Source organism: Jaculus jaculus, chromosome 6 (assembly GCF_020740685.1).
Source record: "Jaculus jaculus isolate mJacJac1 chromosome 6, mJacJac1.mat.Y.cur, whole genome shotgun sequence".
Classification (NCBI taxonomy): Eukaryota; Metazoa; Chordata; class Mammalia; order Rodentia; family Dipodidae; genus Jaculus; species Jaculus jaculus.
The window spans coordinates 67,858,142-67,878,320 of record NC_059107.1 but is presented as its reverse complement, the minus strand read 5'-3'; the positions used below and the strand labels follow the sequence as shown (position 1 = coordinate 67,878,320).

General features: G+C 40.9%; 2 protein-coding genes across 9 annotated transcripts in view; one reads left to right on the top strand and one right to left on the bottom strand.

Moving 5' to 3' along the window:
• LOC101610726 (phosphofructokinase, platelet) overlaps positions 1-8,360 on the top strand; it is a 74,292-nt gene extending 65,932 nt beyond the window's left edge. For all 4 annotated transcript variants that reach the window (XM_045151906.1, XM_045151908.1, XM_004662207.2 and 1 more), the window contains 6 exons: positions 604-768; positions 1,577-1,638; positions 2,178-2,289; positions 4,858-4,957; positions 6,905-7,007; positions 7,897-8,360. In XM_045151906.1, the coding sequence (XP_045007841.1) occupies positions 604-768; positions 1,577-1,638; positions 2,178-2,289; positions 4,858-4,957; positions 6,905-7,007; positions 7,897-8,047 (693 nt within the window). In that variant the 3' untranslated portion in view covers positions 8,048-8,360. The remainder of the gene's footprint in view (positions 1-603; positions 769-1,576; positions 1,639-2,177; positions 2,290-4,857; positions 4,958-6,904; positions 7,008-7,896) is intronic.
• A 1,774-nt stretch (positions 8,361-10,134) lies between these two features.
• Pitrm1 (pitrilysin metallopeptidase 1) overlaps positions 10,135-20,179 on the bottom strand; it is a 29,045-nt gene continuing 19,000 nt past the window's right edge. For 4 of the 5 annotated variants that reach the window (XM_045151927.1, XM_004662209.2, XM_045151929.1 and 1 more), the window contains 11 exons: positions 19,932-20,052; positions 19,747-19,823; positions 19,373-19,538; positions 18,935-19,035; positions 17,410-17,530; positions 15,650-15,721; positions 14,660-14,772; positions 12,998-13,123; positions 11,739-11,884; positions 10,761-10,863; positions 10,135-10,636 (listed from right to left, as the gene is read on the bottom strand). In XM_045151927.1, the coding sequence (XP_045007862.1) occupies positions 10,543-10,636; positions 10,761-10,863; positions 11,739-11,884; positions 12,998-13,123; positions 14,660-14,772; positions 15,650-15,721; positions 17,410-17,530; positions 18,935-19,035; positions 19,373-19,538; positions 19,747-19,823; positions 19,932-20,052 (1,240 nt within the window). In that variant the 3' untranslated portion in view covers positions 10,135-10,542. The remainder of the gene's footprint in view (positions 10,637-10,760; positions 10,864-11,738; positions 11,885-12,997; positions 13,124-14,659; positions 14,773-15,649; positions 15,722-17,409; positions 17,531-18,934; positions 19,036-19,372; positions 19,539-19,746; positions 19,824-19,931; positions 20,053-20,179) is intronic. The other variant, XM_045151928.1, reaches the window with a different exon arrangement.

The following is a 20,179-nucleotide window of genomic DNA, read 5'->3' as shown; positions in this document are numbered from 1 at the left end:
ATCTTTTTCTTCCCTGAACCTCTGTCCTCATGGAGTGTGGATGGCAAGACATTTCAGTATGAGACCGGCTGCCTACATCTGGAAGATGTTTCTGGATGACTTTATCTAAGAAGCTACTCTCTTTGAGGTACCTTAAACAGGACAAAACACTCATGAATACTGAAGACAACCAAAACCATAATGTCACAGGGAGCTTTGCCCAAGCAAATAAGATAGCCCTGAGACCCCCAAGGACACTGGATAGTCTACATTCTCATGGAATCTAAATTCACACCACTAAGTGTTGACTTGGGGAAGCCCTTTCGGCAAGGACAAATTCAGGAAGCAAAACACAGTGAGCTGGTGTGAGTGAGTACCTCCCTCCAAGGTGGCCAAGAGAAGGGTAATGGCCTGGCAGGTCTCCATTATGGGCAATTACAATGATCCCAACTTGTATCTGTCAGCTGCTTTCACTGCTCCCCACTGTGGCCAGTGTTGGTGACCGCATGCTTAAAGCCTGGTGGAGGGTCTTGCTATGATTTGGGGGAGTAAACCCTGGGCTAGTGCATTTCTGGCACTGGCCAAGGTCCTGGTTCGAATGAGTGGTTTCCTTATCTGTGCCAGACATGTGATCGAATCAAACAGTCAGCCAGTGGGACGAAGCGGCGAGTGTTCATCATTGAGACCATGGGAGGCTACTGTGGCTACCTGGCCAACATGGGGGGGCTGGCTGCTGGAGCCGATGCCGCCTATATTTTTGAAGAACCATTTGATATCAGAGATCTGCAGGTAAGTAAAAGCAGTTGAGCCTTCTCCTACCCCATCCCCTCCCCACATGAGCATTTTTCTCTTTTGAATTCATTCAGCACTATGGAGTAAAGTACCATATTAATTCCTTGTTTGGTTTTTGAGAGCCAGAGATATTATAAAACACTGAAATGTATATATTCTTCAGTCACTATCATGTGGAATCCAAATGCTTTTACTTAAGGGTGAGCAGCTCTTTAGATGGGTGATCATGTATTCATGGATAGGTAGGATTGAGAGGGGCTCCTCTTATTTTGATGGGTGAAAACACAAGTTTATACTTTTTGGCCTACAAATGATTTCATCTATTAAATCATGTTTTACTTATGTCTGGTATCAGCCACTTAAGATGATAGTTTAGTGGCATCTGATACTTTAAGCAACTTATTTTGAGCTTTTTGAAATATTGTCCTGAAAGTAGGTAAGGAGAAATAATAATATGTATGAATTGGGCAAATACATGGAATAAGTATTTTAACAAATAAATACTTAAGAAATATTTTAAAGATTGGGAAGTATTTCTTATGGAATCTGAGTTCCATTTTCTATATAAAAATGCCCAGTCATGAAGTTTTACCCTTATCATATATGCCATGCTAATTTTCCATTGATGCCATTGTGTGTATCATTACCGATTATATTCTTGTCATGTCCCACACAATATCCAAGCTATAAAAGCAGCTTGCCACTCTTGTATATGCTGCTGCATACTAGCACTCATAACCTTACTGTGCCTCGTGTAGGTACCTAATAAAAAGTATCATCTGATTGACAAAGCACTCTTTTCTAGTCCAATGTGGAGCACCTCACAGAGAAAATGAAGACCACCATCCAGAGGGGTCTTGTGCTCAGGTAATAGAAAAGTATTTTGATGTTCAATGTTAGATATGAGCTCTTAGGACCCATCTTATGATCTAAAAAGGTATGCCCAATTTGTGACTTGTAGAATAGCTATGAATGAGGCCAAACAATTGAACATGATAATTACGTGTTGAAATGTCAAAATATTGGACACCCGGAGTACTAAAACTTAGGCAGTATCTTTCCTTTGTCAATGATTCTATACATGTGGAAGAAACACAAGTTTTGAGACCAGCACTGTCAAAAACAGCTTTGTAATTAATGAGAGATTTAAAAAATTATTTTTGTTTTCTAGTCCATTATTTTATTTTCAAGATATTACCTGCCATTTCTTAAATTAAGCCCTTTCCTTTATAAAGAAAGGAAGCAATACATACCTAGTCAGGGTAGAAATGGAGGATGAAGAAGGCTTACATGACAGTTGGTCATGCTCCCTGGGCTTCAGCAGGACAGTGGGCCCAGCACACCCCAGAAAATCTCTATTCCTCTGTGCTGGGTGAATAAACTTGGCTGTTTTACATTCATTTCAGAAATGAAAGCTGCAGTGAAAATTATACCACTGACTTCATTTACCAGCTCTACTCAGAGGAAGGCAAAGGAGTGTTTGACTGCAGGAAGAACGTGCTGGGCCACATGCAGCAGGTAGCCTGAGCCCCTGGGACTGCCTGAGAGTGTGTCTTACTTTAGCTATCTTTTGGAAAATGAGTACAAGTAAATTCCAAGATGATTAAAAGCATCCAGAACATAAAACAGTCTGAAGCGTTGGGGAGGTTGCTCAGCCTGCAAAGTCTGCTGACACAAGTTTCATTCCCTAGTACCCATGTAAAGCCAGATACACAAAAGTAGCAATGCATGCATCTGGAGTTTGTTCACAGCATGAATCAGCAAATACATGTAATAAACATTTTAACAATATTTAAGACCCTGGCACTCCCATGCCCCCCACCCTCTAACTGTAAGTAAATATTTTTAAAAAACCAACATACTGAAGACTATTGGCTTTAGAATTCTGTATCTTGTGATGTTTGAGTATTGGGAATTTGTTTTTAAATATATATGTGTGTGTGCAGATGTTTTCATGTGTGTGTGTATGAAAACACACATGTAGTGGTCAAAGAACAACCTCAGCTGCCATTCTTAGAAGCAGGTCTCTCAATGGCCAGCAGCTCATCAATTAGGTTAGGCTGGTCGCCAGTGAGCCCCAGGGACCTTCCTGTGTTTGTCTCTCCAAAAATGGGATTGTAAGCACATAACACCACACATGAATTCAGGGGATTGTACTCAGGTCCTCATGTTTGCAAGGTATGCACTTTACTGATTGAGCTATCTCCCAGCCTGTATTAGTTACTTTTCTCATTTCTGTGACCCAATACCTATTAAGAATCAACTTAAGGGAAAAGGGCTTTATTTGAGGGATGCGGTCCATTGTGGTGGGACTAGCATGACAGCAAGGACAGCTAGTTCCATTGTATTTGCAAACATGGAGCAGAGAACAGACATGAAGTGGGCTCCAGCTAAGAAACCTCAAGGCCCACCCTCAACTGGGTACCAAATTTAAAAAATATATACATACATACATACATACATGTATGTATGTATGTATATATTTTTTAATTTAAAAAATATATACATACATACATACATACATGTATGTATGTATGTATATATTTTTTTCTTTTCATTTTCAAGTAGAGACAGAGAAGAGATAGAAAGAATGGGTGTGTCAGGGCCTCTAGCTGCTGCAAACAAACTCCAGACGCATGTGCCACTTTTTGCATTTGGCTTTGTGTGGGTACTAGGGAATCAAAGCCAGATAGTTAAGCTTGGCAGGCAAGTGCCTTAACCACTGAACTATCACTCCAGCCCCTGTGTACCAAGTTTTTAAATGTTTGAGTCCACTGAGGACACTGCATATTCAAATCACAAGATTTTTTCCCTGCCTCCCTTCCTTCCTTACTTACTCCTTTCCTCCCTTCCTTCTCTTCCTTCCTTCCCTTCTCACTTTTTTTTTTTCCTCCGAGGTAGGGTCTCACTCTAGTCCAGGCTGTCCTGGAATTCACTATGTAGTCTCAGGGTGGCTTCGAACTCACGGCGATCCTCCTACCTCTGTTTCCCAAGTGCTGGGATTAAAGGCGTGTGCCACCACGCCTGTCTTCCTTTTTGCTTTTTTTGAGGGAGAAGTGGTTGCTGGGAGTTGAATCCAGAGCCTCATGCATGCTGAGCAAGTGCTATATCACTGTGCTGTTTCCTCAGCTTCAACTCTCTTTTCATTCTCTTTTATTCTCCATTTGTGACATGTGTGTCCTAAGTGGCACAGCTGAGCAGCTTGGGAGCAAATGGTCCAAGGCTCCTGCTAAGGCAGGTCTGTGCCCCTTCTTGCATTACCTCCTACCCCTTGTACTTCAGGGGACTTTAAAACTAGGATCCATTTATTTATGAATCCTCTGAAAATATATGATGAAAACTTAGTAGTCATGTTAATATTTTTATGAGAGTCCGCAGATAGATAGTCCACAGTAGAGGAAACTGATCCATTCCCAAACACCAAATAAATTTAAACAACCTAGGTATAAAATTCAGAAGTCATGAAGACTGTTAGCTGACTTGTCTAGGTACTTCAAATCCTGCTTATGAGGTGGAAAAACATGGTGAGGCTGCCTGACAGACTTTGAATACAGGCGATAGGAACCATGGACTTGTTTCTTTTTTGTCCTAAATATACAGAACTAAAGCATGTTTTCAGATTTGCATGTCTTAAGAACAATGAGTTTTGTTAAGTTGTGGTATTTTTCACTTTTAAAAAAATATGTGTACATGTCTGTGTGTACACTATGTAGTATGTATGCTTGTGTTAATGTATGTGTGGGCATGTGCACACTACTCATGGTATGTGGTAGTGTGTGTGCACACATGCACTCTACGAGTGGTGTGTTGTGGTCAAACATCTTGGGTGTTGGGCTTTTTCTTCCATCTTGAGATAGGAGATGGGTAGACATAGGCTGTGTGTGCAAGCACTAGCTGGCCTGCAGCTCCAGTGATTCTCCTGTCTCTGCCTCTCCTCACCACAGGAGTGATGGATTACAGATCCAGATTCTTACTCTTGTACAGCAAATGCTCTATCCACTTGGCAATCTGCCCAGCCCTCATTTATTTGTTTAAAAAAAAAATAGGAATGTATGACTTATGTTTTACATAACTTTCCCATCACAGGGGGGAGCACCTTCCCCATTTGATAGAAACTTTGGAACCAAAATCTCTGCTAGAGCTATGGAGTGGATCACAGCAAAACTGAAGGAAGCTCAGAGCAAAGGTAAGTGGTCTGTGAGGAAGGTGAGTACAGCATGTGCCGGAACATGCCTAGAGTTTCCTGAAACACTGCAGTGTATGAACTAGGGTGCTTTCCTTCTGTCCTTAAAATCCACCATTGAAATGCCTGAGTAACACTTGGTTTTATCCCTGATCATTTCTGAATACTACTTATGACTTTCAAGGTTAAAATTAAATATAATTAATAAAATAAAGTGTTTTATTTCTTCTTTAAGCAACTGGAAGTAGTCAAAGAATTTAATAGCATTGTTATTCACAAGACTATAAAATATGACATTTATTTTCGGGAGAAATAAAACACTTTGAACTGGCTTTTATTTGAGCTGTTTAATACTAACTCATACAGTTTTATACCCAACAAATAACTGGGAAGTATGTATGTGGGGGTATCTGTCCTATTTTTCTTGCAAACCCCAAATACTGTCTTTCTTCAGTGTTTTAGTCCTCTCCTTATAAGAATTAATCTCAGGATTCTGTCATACCATTCCCTTGGTATCTTCTTATATATTTCACTGCATCTGATGAGCCATCACTGATGTAGTTGTTTTGAAGGCAGGACTGTGGTGTGCTTCATTCCACATGAGAACAGCCTCATTCCACATGCTAATGGCTATCCATGATTAAATTGCTCGAGAAGGCCACCTGAAGCCTCCACAGATTCTGACACTCAGTGTCCCCATGTTTACTAACTCAGCACTGTAGTGACCAGGTCCCTGAGACTTCCCTCTGGTGTATGGCTGGCCTCTGCTAGACCAGTTGTCCAGTTTCATCAATCATGTGCTCAGCTGCAGGCACATGGTTTCTCTTACACCCATCTGGCCTCACATGTTATCTGAACTTCTTATGTTTCTCTATTTAACCTGTGGCTCTTCTGGACAGGCTTTTGTTTCAGTGTTAGTGAACATTTGCCAGCTGCCCCCCCCAACCTCCCACCCAGTACTGCCCTTACTTAGCAAGCATTAGGGTGAAGGGCAAGGGAAGGTTTCCTTCAGATGGAGAGTTTGCTTTTGGTAAAGCAAAGTTTGGTAGGACTTTCCTGTGAATCCATCTGTGAAAACCTCCAGTTATTTTGCTGGATAATTTCACTGCTAACTGGATTTCATTGACAACACTGCTCATGCATTCTTCAATTATTTATGTAGGTTGTTTTCTAGAGAAAACTTCTAATTCATGTTTCAAAATTTAAAAAACCTTGGCATGCAATCTTTCACCAGCCTACATTTTTAGTCCTTGTTCACTGTCTGTGCTTTTTTTTTTTTGCCAACCCCCCCTAGGGTTCTTCACTAATCATACCAGGTATGTTTCAACCAGGGCAGACCTATATAGCTTCCAACATCTGGCTTATAATGCCAGTTTACAAAACAGTGGTGTAAACAGTAGAACTGACTTTTGCTTCCTACTGACAATTTTTCTAAATCACTTTCTCCTCTATTTCTGTTTAGACTTTTCACTATTTATTTATGGATGTTGCTCGTTAATTTTGAGCCTCTTTTGTGTGTACTATTTTACTTAGCTGAAATTTCCTTCTGCAAGTGCATTTTCCCATTAGAGAATTTGTTGAACTATTTATTCACCACCACCATACAAAATTTTCCTTTCCAGAAACTTCTCACTCTGGTGGTCACTGTACTACATGTAGGTGGCAAGTAAGTGGCTCCCTTCACGGTGAGATAAGGAAGGCCCATCACAGTCCTGGGGGAACCTTGAGAGCCCCTCAGGGGAATTCTAAGAGGAGAGCTGTGCTGGCTAACCGTGAACAGTGGCCATCCCCAGTGGTTGGACAGTTGTTTCTCATATGCCGTCTACAATATCCATCAAAATTTGCAAGCCTAGTAGTCACAACTCAGAATTCCCCAACATAAGACTTTTTTTTCCTCCTACTTTAAGAGTATGGCGTAGTTCTTAGACTTTTCTGCTTTAATTTTTACAGGGAAAAAATTTGTTACTGATGACTCTATTTGTGTGCTGGGAATAAGCAAAAGAAACATCCTTTTCCAGCCAGTGGCAGAGCTAAGGAAGGAGACTGATTTTGAGTAAGTCAATGAAACACTTTTTTTAATCTAGAGATTATCATTACAGGAATGAGAAATGAGCACCTTAAAGACACCATTACTTTAGTTATTGTGAGGAAATCACTTAAGTAGCTCAAGTAACACACTGGCTTTGCTGAAGCTAATAAAAAACTATTAAGAATTTTAGACATGGACAGGTATTTCAGAAACACATAAATAATGGGTTTCATTTAACCTGTAAACATGCTTTATGAATCTGTGTATGGTGGGGGTACAGACCCATAATCTCAGCTTTTGGGAAGCTGAGGTAAGAGGATCAAGTTTAAAGCTAGCCTGGTAAACTTGGTGAAACCCTGCCTCAAAATTAAAAATTAGGGACTGGGACATAGCTCAATGGTAGAGCACTTTTGCCTTGTTATGTGATGGCATGAGTTCAATCCCCAGTACCCACTCTTCTTTTTTTTTTTTTTTTTTGGTTTTTCGAGGTAGGGTCTCACTCTGGTCCAGGCTGACCTGGAATTAACTCTGTCATCTCAGGGTGGCCTTGAACTCACGGCGATCCTCCTACCTCTGCTTCCCGAGTGCTGGGATTAAAGGCGTGCGCCACCACGCCCGGCTAGTACCCACTCTTCTGACCACACAAACAATTGTTTTATCAACCTGAGCATGGTGACACACCTATAATCTCAGCACTTGCTGGCTGAGGCAGGACAGCAAACAAATTAGGCCAGCCTAGGTGACATAGTAAGCCATGTGTCAAAAGAAAAGAACTTCAGGTAATGGTGGTAATGCTACAAATTATATCCTTTTGAGCAAGACTATTTTCTGCTGCCCATTGTAACCCCAGGAAGTGGGAAGTTGCTTTATACAGGTAATGTGATACTTTCTACTGACTTGTCCTCCTTCACAGGCACCGAATTCCCAAAGAACAGTGGTGGCTTAAACTGCGGCCTCTCATGAAGATCTTGGCCAAGTATAGAGCAAGCTATGATGTGTCTAACTCAGGCCAGCTGGAGCACTTGCGGCACCATGGCACCCATGGGGAGCCTGCAGCTATTTGAACATCACTTGCCAACCACCAGACCTACACACACACACAAACAGGAAGGCCTGAACATTTCTGGGGGCCATCCTTTTGTAACATTTAAGTTAATTTATTAGCACTTTATGAAAATATTGTTGGTCAAGTATTGTTGGCAATAATACTTAATCAGAAAGTACCACTCCCTTTCGTTACTCTCATCCCAATCAGATCCTGAGATACAAAACGTAGCATCACATGCTCAAATCAGCATCCAATGTCTACTGTCCCTGTACTGTCTCGAGCTTTACCATGTGTGTAACTAGTGGAATTAAACATTTGGTTACATCTCCTATAGTACTCAATCTATTTTTTAAGTAGGAGAATAAAACTTCAAGGTGACTTTTCAGAGGCCATCTAAGGTTTTCTCAGCAGTTTGGTGGGCAGTTCAGCAAAATATCCATATGGCTAATCTACAGAGATGTAGATAAAACTGCAAGAATAAAGTCCTAAAAAGGAGTGCTTTGACGCACACTAGCTACGCCCCCATAGATTAAGCATGGAACTATCCTTTGGTTATGGTTAGATTCAGAGAACAGCCCCGGCCCAGAACACCAGACATGGAGACCAGCTCTGACAGTGAAAACTGCAGACTTAACAGCTTAAGACTTAACAGCATGTGTGCAGGTGTGCCTAATCCACCATGCACATGCATATAGAAATCAGAGGATGCTTTTGGGTATTTTTTATTTCCTCAAGGCATGCTTTCTCACTGAACTTAAGAGTGCATTTTTTGGTTAGACTTTGATGACCAGCAAACCCCAAAATTCTGCTATTTCCTTAGCACTGGAGTAACAGGTATGCATGGCTGTTTTCCACTTTTCACATGAGTGCTAGGGGTTGAACTCAGGTCTCCATGCTTACATAGTGAGTACTCTTAAAACTGCTGAGCAATTTCCCCAGCCCTCATAGTTACCTTTTAATGTGAGAGAGACAAGGTGTAGAATTAAAAAATGATTAAATATAAACCTATCTTAATAAAAAGGTATCTTTCACTCAGTTTCAACCCTAGTCACACATTAAGCCCATCAAAGTCACCCCTCCCCCCAAAGTACAAGCTTTGGTTTTTATTATTTAAAGAAGCTTCATATTTATTTAGCTTTCTGACTCTGTGCTTGTACCTTCAATACCTTCATGATGATTTTCTTCTCCTCAATACAGAAAACTTGCTTGAACCTATCATGGACACATTTAGCACACATGGAACCTCTATAGACTGGCATGTTTTTTTTGTTTGTTTCGTTTGGACAGTCTCATAAGGACTTTGGGACTCACAGCACGAACACCTCAAAGTTTGCCTGGGCACACACTCATGCTTACTCTGGTGCTTTCCTGACCTTCTTGGTGTACAGGTAAACAATTCTATTATCAGGGGTTCAGGACAGCCTAGTTTTGTTAGAGGCTATATTGTAGGAAAGGCTACAGTGGTATGTCAATGCTAGACCATTCTGAGTGCCCCAGCTCAGAGCTCAACCCCTGAGGACACCCTGCTCACATGACTCCTCGGATGGCAGCTGACTGTAAAGAAGCTATTCAAGGAGATTTAGAAGGAGGATCTGGTAGCAGTCAGTATCTCCTCCAAAGGTAGTGAGGGTCCTGGATAGAGGCTGGGTTCCCACCCTCTGGAGATTCTAACTCACTGTTGAGGGATGATGAAGAAGTCCTACATGCAAGTCCTGAGCCAATGGGTCTGTGCTCCATCACCAGTCTATGTATGCTCATGCCTAGTCCCCAGAAGGCAACTTTCAAGCATCAAGCACTAGACATAGGGAAAAAGTTTACAGAGGAAAATGAAGGAAGGGATAAATAGAAGTCAGGAGTATTGGGTGCAGATAATGAATTTTCTTCATTTTGGTGAGGACAGAGTGGGAAAAGCTTAAGTTAACGCTAGCACACCCAGCCTGAGGTGGATAGAGCCTCCCTGGGATGCCATGCTGGGCTCACATGTGATCACACACATATCAAAAAAGATCTCTATCCTCCTCCCCTTAGTCATTTTACTTTGAAAGCCCAAACACATACTACAATATAGCAATATAATATTTATCATAATGACTAAAGCACAGGTAGGTCAGAATTGACTTTTATTTTTAAAATAAATGTTGTAGGATTAGTAAAATTTTAAAATTCTAGCTCATATTTGGTACTGAATGCATGATCACTTTAATATCTTCATAATCACTGCATTTTCTTTAAGATAGAAGAGTTCTTGTCCAACTTGCCAGTTAGTAACTGTGAGCAGTGAGTATGTGTGATGTGGTTTACTGTGTTTGGCTAAGTTTTTCAGTATGATCTAACTTGATTTTTGAAAAACGAAGTAACAGCAATATGCAAAACATATTGGTTGTTGAAAATGACCTCTCTTAAAGATCTCATGATTGCTTAAGTCAAATTTAGCTCATAGGCTTAACTTTTAAAAGCCTATACATATGCACTGAGTTCCTAATAAGTATAGTCAGCAATGCATGAGAGCCATTATCTTACTATCCATGATGGGTCCTTGGCAATTTTTGCATTCTCTGGTCCCAGAATAGCCAGTCCATGTGTACTCTTCCCAATGCCAAGATACCTGAAAGGAAGATGGTACATCAGACTGTTTACCTTAGGCATTTGTAAGGTCAATAGGAAATCTTCACAATTCTGAGATTCACTTCCCTTGGCTGAACACAGTAAACCACATCACACATACTCACTTATTGCTCACAGTGGTCAGTTTGTCATGGCTGACAGCAAAGAGTTGTTCTCTGTATGCCTGCTTCATCTCATCTGATAGGCCATACAAGAAGTGGTCCATTCCTGAAAGTGAAAACACAGATACTGAGAGGCTGGCTGGGAAATGGCTAACACAGGGAGCCCAGGGCTCAATGTCTGAAGGGCATGTTAATAATGTCACTTTATATGTTTCAACCAAAACATATGCATGGCCAGAAGATCAAACTTTGACTTCCACTTCTCAGAGCTGAACTGAACTCCTAAGAGTACCATTTTTGCAGTGTAGATGAAGAATAGGTATGGCTCACATAAGGGTTATATTACTTTATATTACCTATGGCCAGTCTCTTGCTGTCATTATGTTCCCCTTCGATCTGAACTAGGAGGTTACAGTACTGTGAGTCAGCTGTTGGCCTCACTAGGGATTAGATTGCTCAGGCTTGAAGATGATGGGATCTGTTATCTGACACGGCAACATCAAGTACTGAGAAACTTGTTTTCTTGTTTCTTCTTCAGTGTATGGTATGTGTGCATGTGTGTTTATGGGAGTGGGCATAGAGGCCAGAGGACAACTTCAGGTGTCATCCTTAGGAAGACCATCCACCTATTTTAGAGAGGGTGTCTTACTGACCTAGAGGTCACCAATTAGGCCATAATGGCTAGCCAGCAAGACCCAGGGATCTGTTTGTCTCCATCCCCACCCTGAGTGATAAGATTTATAGGTATATGCTACCACAACCTGCTTTGTACTGGGTACTGGAGACTGAACTCAGGTCAGCCCACACAAAGCACAAAGTTTTAAGTTCAATGTTCAGTTTGTCCCATGTGAAAACTGCGTTACACAGGACAGAGATGGATAAATGGAAATGAGAGATTTGCTGAAGTGGTTGGGTGTTAGAAAACTGTAATAGAACTCTGCCTGGTCACATCAGGTGGTAAAGTACCCAGCACTCAAATACCTTTGTCAGACGGAGCAACTGGAGCATCTATAGCAGAGAAAACAGAAAGCTTGGCTTCATCGATGTCCTGCTCTGTGAATTTTCCAGATTTAGCCCAGTCTATGGCTTTCCCAAAAGACTGGAGTGTTTCTACTGAATTTGGATCCCTGTGAAATCCAGAGGGTTTAAATATTGAAGTATTTTTTTCCCAAGAAAAAGTTCAGAACAACTGCACTGACTTAGCATGCTGACAAGGGCCTTATTTTACTACTTTATTAAACTCTGTATTTGCTAAGGGCTTTATTTTAATACTTCATGCTCCGAGCCACCCATGGAGAACCACCACACTCTATAGAAGTTTATTTCTGACCCCAGGAACTTCTTGGAGCTCTCCCCTTACACTTCATGCCACAGTTTACCTGCCTGTTCTTGCTGCTAGATTCTGATCTATGGAAAACTCACAAAAAGATTAAAGATTAAACAAAACCTTTACTTCTGTAAGATAAAACCAGAATAGTCTAGAAGTTACTCAGACATGAGCTGATTTCTGAGGTATTTCATATGAGTAAACCAAAAGAGCTCCTTGTCTTTCAGCCACACTGTCACAGTATTGAAGATAAGATGTTTCTTTCAGGAGCATAAGACCTCCTGTCACAAGTCACGGCAGACAAGGCAAGGATAAGTGAGTGAGTGAGGGGCAAGCCTCATTCTTAGGCTGTTAGATAGTGTGCATGAATATAGGCAGCTAGGCCTCTGAAAACTAAAAATGTAGAGAATGGAAAGAATCTTACTTAGGTCTATAAAAACCAAACACAGTAGTGCCCATGTCAGGCTCATTCAGCTGATATGAGCTCAGCTACTTCAGATCATGTTCTACCCAAGCATGCTAATTCTGAAGCCAGGAATGACTTAGGGAAAACAGTGCTGTTACTCCACTTGGTCTGATCCTTGAAACAGAAAGGACAATGCTAGAGATAACTAGGTGATCAAGAAGCAAAATAAAGCCGGGCGTGGTGGCGCACGCCTTTAATCCCAGCAGAGGTAGGAGGATTGCCATGAGTTCAAGGCCACCCTGAGACTACAGAGTTAATTCCAGGTCAGCCTGGACCAGAGTGAGACCCTACCTCGAAAAGGAAAAAAAGAAAAAAAAAAAAGAAGCAAAATAAATACATAGTAGAAGTAGCCTTCCTTTTTCTAATGTTCACAAAGGATAATGAGAATTAACAGCGGAATGGCATGTGTGTTCACACACGTAGAACAGTGGAAAGGCACAAATTCACCTGTAAGAGTAAAGAGTGAAGATTCCATTATGGCTGAGTTTTGCACCTCCACCATAGGCACCCCCCTTCTCTCGAATTTCCGCATGTAAGAATTTAGCTGACATCAAACGAGCAAGGATCTTAAGGCTAAAATTAAGAATTAAAAAAAAAAAGCAAGTTAGAAACAACCCAAGAAATGTGGTAATTAAATGGAAAGGAAAAGAAAGTCAAGTTGCGGGGGCTGAAGAGATGGCTGGGTGGGTAAGCACTTTTCACTGAAGCATGAGGACCTGAGTTTGGACTCTCAGCACCTATGTAAAATGCTAGATGTGATGGCATGTGCCTGCAGTCCCAGCACTGGGGAGGAAGAGAGTGGAAGACTGCTGGCTGGCTAGTCTAGTAGAATCAGTGAGCTCTACATTCAATGTATAGACTCTGTCACAGAGAAAAACAGTAACAAAAGGTGAGAATGACTGAGAAAAACACCTGAAATCGATCTCTTGCTTTCACCTGCACACTACACTTGAACACACACATCTACTCAAAAAAAGGTAAAAGAAAATCCAATTGTAACATAGTTGGCCCTCTGCATCTGAGAACAACCAATCAGAAATAGTAAAGAAATGGATCTGTATTGAACATGTTCAGCTATTGTCACTATTCCCTAAACAAAACAGTATAACAGCTACTTGCCTAGCACTAACATTGTTTCAGGTATTAAAAGTAACTTGAAAAGGACTAAAGGCGTACTGAAGAAAGTGTAACTTTTACATGCAAATCCTGTACCACTTTACAAAAGGGACTTGAGCATGCATCCACAGGTTGGGACCTGCAGAGGGTCCTGGAAATAGTCCCTGTTAGATACTGACAAATGATTGTGCAGTAATATCCCACTTTCATTATTTTTTCATTTTAATGAACAAGATCAAAAGAACAAAACAATGTGAGTAAGAACAATTTTCAAAATTTAACTTGTATCATAGGGGTTCAGCAGGAGGATGGTAGAGAGTGTACTGATTTTTCCTCAAAACAGTTCAAGTTGTTACAATGTACATGTGCCATTTTGTATTATGTGGGTAAATGTACACATGGCCATTTATTTAATTATCTTACATGAAAATGCAACATTTAAGACAGGAAATTAAATCTCCTGGACAAATAATCCACAGGTAGCCCTCCCTAAGAAAAGATACAGGGGGCTGGAGTTAGCAGTTAAAGCCCTTGCCTACGAAGCCTAAGGACCCATGTTAGACTAACCAGATCCCACATAAGCCAGACACGTAAAAGTGAGGCAAGCACAAGGCCACACTTTCCCACTAGGTGACACAAATGTCTGGAGTTCAATTTCAGTGGCTGATGCCCTAGTGGGCCAAATTCTCTCTTTCTGTCTCTCTCTCTCTAAAATAAAATCAAAAAATAAAAAAGACACAAGTATTCCAATAAAGCAAATTTCTATTAAAATCCATTTTCTGCTCATTTTCCCTTTAAAAGGCAAAAGCTAACTCTGGAAGAGAAAAGGGTAGAATAGGCCATACTCTGATGCTGTGTATGGTGACCCACAACCACAGAGTACACAACAAAGACTAACAAGACGCCAGCGCAGAATGTTTTCTGACATATTCAGCAAACATTTTCATTAAGGTATAAAAGTGTGGGGGGACACTGTTCTACCCCACCTCCTACCTGGCATGATCTGGATCTGCGTAAGGGACAGTTCTAACACACTCGCCAACATAATTCACTGGGAAGGGAAGTAGGAAATGTGTCTTCATCTGGCAGGGTTTGAAGGTGGGATCCTAAGGGATGGAAGCAACGGATCAGACCAGGCTGCATACATCGAATGAGGCGAACTATTCTAAGCATCTCTTTCACTGTGGGAGTCACTAGAAAGGCATTGCTTCTGAGAGCAGGCACCAGAGTTAAGTCATTTCACAAAACACTGCACTTCAAATCTTACAAGAAATGCTCAAACTTGGCATAGAATGTTTTATTTATTATGCTGGCTCAGTGAATAGAGCACTTGCTGTGCAAACAAGCTGAGTTCATAGACCCAGACCCACATAAAGTTGAATCAAATGGTGCTAGTGTCTGTAATCCCAGCCTGCCTATGACAAGATGGGAGACTGACGCAGAATTACTGAAAGTTTGCCTAGCATACAGAGACTGCCTCAGACAAGGTAGAAAGAAAGAACCAATACCCAAGTGTGTCCTCTGACCTCCCTTCACACATGTGCCATGGCACATGCTGCTCACCCCAACATAAAGGTAAAAAATTGCAACCCATTAACTCTTAGATTGTGGTTGGCTGTCCAAGAACACAGTAAACTACCATACTCTGTGCAGTCAGACCACATGGTATCATTATAGAAACCCAGTAGGTAGAAAGAGCTCCGTAGCACTGCTTCACTGAGGGTGACTGCTGAGACTAATGCACTGTGAGCTACACTACACAATGAGACCACACGGAAGAATGGGTGTCCTAATCATGTAAAGACTTCCCCAGGAGCATGGCACCCACTCAGCAAGTGAACAGATAAACCTTAATTTTAAGGGCATGTTCATGCCAGGAATGGCCCAGCCACAGGTACTCTCACAATCAGAGGGTAGTCATGTACACAGCACAAACAGGGCAGCATAACTCACTCGGCAGCCTGAGAGATCGTGCTCACTTACTATTACCAGCTTTCTTATGATCTGACAGCCATTAACATGTGCACTTCCAGCTGAGTCACCATGTGCAGGTTTCTGAAATATAATGTGTTGAAGAGTGAACAGGTGTTGCGTGAACACTTTTCTGAGAAGCCAACAAAGATTTGCTCTTCAAGGCAAGACAATCCCAAAAGACTAAATAAAGGTCAGTTCCACCAACATTCACTCTGTGAAGCGATGAGTTTACTGGGCTTCCTCAGAGCATGCACAAAGTGTTACTTAAAGGATCATGGAGACCCCAAGGCAGCTGCAGCCTTGAAAGGTCTTATCCCAGCATGGATAACAACCTCTCTATAGCTATACATATGAAGCTCATCTTCCTTTGATCTTTCTCTCTCTTTCCCCCTGAGACTTCATAGTCATTGTATTTGTGCATCAGTGCATAAAGCTGACACTAGGCTTGTCTAAGATCTCAAGTGAGGCCCTCACAACCCTCTTTACCCTTTCTTCTGTGGTCAATGGTCAACTGACCCAGTCTTGAGCCTCTCCAGCATGTTCAATTGCAGCTGCTTTTGATAAAGATATCAATAGCTGTTTTTCTCAGAGGACCATATCACACAATACCAGGAAAAAATTCCAAAATTAACTTGAAATATATGGGAAGGTACAGTCTAAAAAATCCACCAAGCTATTTATTTTAGGTAAGACAGATTGGTTTAAATGTTTTAGAGAATTGAATTTTTTTTAAATGTTTTATTTATTTGAGAGTGGGGGGGAAGAGGCAGATAGAAAGAATGGGCATGCCAGGGCCTCTAGCCACTGTAAATGAACTCCAGACACATGTGGCCCCTTGTGCATCTGGCTTACATGGGTCCTAGGGAATTGAACTGGGGTCCCCAGGCTTTGCAGGCAAATGCCTTAACCGCTAAGCCGTTTCCCCAGCCCAAGAACTGAAAATTTTTAAGAGTTTTCAGATATTCAATGAAAAAGGCCCTTTAACAATGTAAAAATATTTTGAGATTTCTTTCCTTCCTTTGCACTTTCTAGTCAAACTTCATTTTGAGAAGGAACATTAGAGACATAAATATGCTCTTGTCAAAGGAGCTCAAAAAGCTAGGAGCCATCTTCATGTGGTCTCTCCTTATACAGGAAGTGACAAGGTAAGGAGACAGGTGGGGTACAGGGAGACTGACAGATAAAAGAAGGGATACGTGAACATCCACAGAGGAGACATTAGAGATAATTCCCACAAAATCTACAAATGTCAAGCTTCTACAGTGAGAAATGAAGCTCCTATGCTGATCATGGTGAATCAGATTTAAGCCAGCTTTGAAAATCAATTACACAGATTATGGTATTAATAACTGATACTGTCCCAGAGAAAAATTCATGATTCACTTTGAAAAGGCATGTGTCTTTCAAAGCCTAACCACCAGTGGGAGACAATTTCATTACATAAGTGTTTCTGGCTGTCTTTCTACTGCCTTCTCCCAAACCAAAGTCTGTGTTTTCAGAAGGCTACTCACTATAAGGCACAGAAAAAGTCAATGAACATAGGAGCTGAAACCAACAAGAGGGCATAAATTCACTTCATAACTACACCAATGCCAGGCAAGCTACTTAATCCTGCATCTACATGTTTCTCAATCTGTGACAATGGGGATAGCAATTCCTTCACCTTGGATGCTTTCACAAACCAAACAAGTTTATTCATGCAAAAAGTGAGAACTGGACCTGGCACCTTCTAAGTGCTCAACAACCTTCAGCTCTGTGACTTGTGTTACCTCCACGATATGTGGGCGGACAGGCTTGCGTTCCTTCTTACTCCGACCGACATTCCTAAGAAAGTTTTCCACCTCTTTTTCTGCTTGAGTCATCTGCTGAGGAGTAGCATTCACTGAGCATCTGCTTTAAAAAATTTACATTTATGCAAAACCATTGTAAAAAACAAAACATTTTACAAACTCATCACATTTTGCATAAGTTAACAACAGATATGAGATGTGACTAGCATTGTTTTGTATAAAATATTCAAAATTGTCCAAAAGAAAATATCCAGATGTAGAACTCTCCTACAGGGCCAACAAGCTATCTAAGGCTCAGGTGTCTCTCAGTTGTTATCATGAACATCTTCTGAAGGCAGAGTAAAAGCACTGAACTTGGCCAACAGTGTCTTCATAGTCACCACAGCAAAAGACAGAACACTTAAAGCAATCAGCCATCTGAAAGTGTAAACTGGTTGCTGAAGTAGAAAATTACAGTGTGCCCAAAACAGACCATGCTCTCAAAACAAACCTTTTTCTAACATCTCCAGATTCCAGAGAACCACACATACTACCCATTATAAGAAATCTACTTGAACTTTACAGTACATTGAGAGTGCATGTTTTGTCCCCTTTCAGCCCTAAATCCTAAATTTAAATTAATAGAAGGTTCATTAAATTAATACTAGCTATATTCTAAAACATTGTAGTAATCCCTTTGCATATATTATTCCTTTTACTTCTTATAAGAAACATGCAAAGCTGTGTTTTATGGAGAAGGAAACATAGGGTCCAAGTGGTGTAGAGTCCCAGGCTGGTCTGAGGTATAAGGGTATATGCTGGGCCAAGAAGTACCAGACAGGCCCACCTGAGACCAAGGCCAGAGCAATGACCACCAGATACCGTTTCCACTACCCATAGTAGGTCCTGTCAATGGTTCTCAAGAGCTGACTGGGAAGAGATAGTAGGACTCTATAAAAGAACACGTGGCTTAAATAAATACTTTTATTTATTTAAGTCCTGATGAATACTACATCAGAAATGTACCAGAAAGAAGATACTACTCATAAGATACTAGTAATTTAAATCTTTCCTTATGCTAAAGCCCAAGGACATGAAGCTAATTCTGTGTGCATGACTGGGCTACATCATGATATAATCTTATGTTGACAAGAAAGTGATCTTGAGCAAGATAACTTTCACTGAGTCTCACTGATTCCTTTTTTATAGAATATTTACTTTTAGAAGCAAGGGAATTTTAAATTGGTGCCCGAAGTCTATTTTGCAGTACTAGAATTAAATTAGTTGTATTCTTTTCCACCCGTCACTACTTTTATTAAACTGAAAATATTCTTTTTATTCCCACAAAAAATGATTTCTTATAGTTGAAGTCTAGAATCAATTCACCATATACCTATACGAAACACTCTGTCTTGAAGATAAATTTACATAATTACACTTTCAAGTGACAAATGCCTTGAAATTACACTTCATGTAACAGAATGAGTTACAGTATCTGTGTTTAGAAATGGATCATGACCCCCACCTCATGTTATCACAATTCAGTAGGTATTTCTTGATCCGGGGGAGCTTTCTCAGAATTGGTTTGATGTCTGTCATTTCTGCAATTCTCTTCATCAACCTTACCTGGACCAAAAGCAGCAAACACACCAAGTCAGAGCCTCGTCTGAAAAGCAAACATCCCTCACACTCTGGTGCCTGCACACACTGGGCACATGTTCTGATTCAGCACAGGCTGGTGTGGTATGCATGTTTGCATGTATTCATCACCAGCTCAGGCAGTTAGTGAAGAGATGGCACACATAAAAAAGAACTCAAGCAAGCACTTTTCACTGTGCAATTTAGAACTAGAAATCAGAATTGAATTAGAAAACTCTCTGGCATATAAGTGCTTATTACCAGAGCACATTACTAACTCTAGGAGACCATGTCAAATCACTGCTTCCCACTTCCTAGTCCCTACCTGATCCATCCCACTGAAGGTCTCCTGTAAGTCCCCTGCAGGTGTGAGTGTCTTGCTTGCTCTGAAGGCTGCATAAAGATGCCCAGAGTCTGGAATTCCATTGGATAGCTCCTGTGCAGCCATCTTAACCAACACTTTGAAGTGCTCTTCTTCTTCAAAGCACGGGCTATGGGAAAACAGACCCAACCAAGCCCCCTTCAGTATTACAGAAATATATACAACAAAGCATTTCAACATCCTTGAAATTGTCTAAGTTTATGGGAATTATACATAAAATCAGACTAGAAAACTGATGAATAAAATCTCCTGTTGAAGCACTTCAGAGTTAAGACACGTGATACTCAAGCATTAATAACTTTTGCAAGTGAAGTTACTTATTAAATATTTCAGTCCATAGATGCATCATGTCTGGCAGGTTCCGTTCTAGGCAGAGAGATGAAAAGAGGACACCCTGAATCAAGAGAAAAAAAAAAAAAAAAATCAACAAAAAAATTAATCACACACATACACTAAAAAATCAACCCTTTTACTATAGAGGTAATAGGGACTGACAAACTACCTGTTCATAGGTGTCCAGGTGTGACTCATCAGGGAGCACATAGGGTGAAACAGTCATGCCTCCTGTCTTCAGTTCTATTTGTTGGGCTTGCTCTCTGTAGTCAAGAATGCCGCAGCCCAGCCTGATATAGAAAGAAGCACTTTCTGACTGAGGAGAAGGTCTGTACCACTCATTTAAATCAATGTGTGCTCATAACCACATATTAACAAACCTCTTTTGTTATTTCAGTGGCTCACTGTACTTTGGCA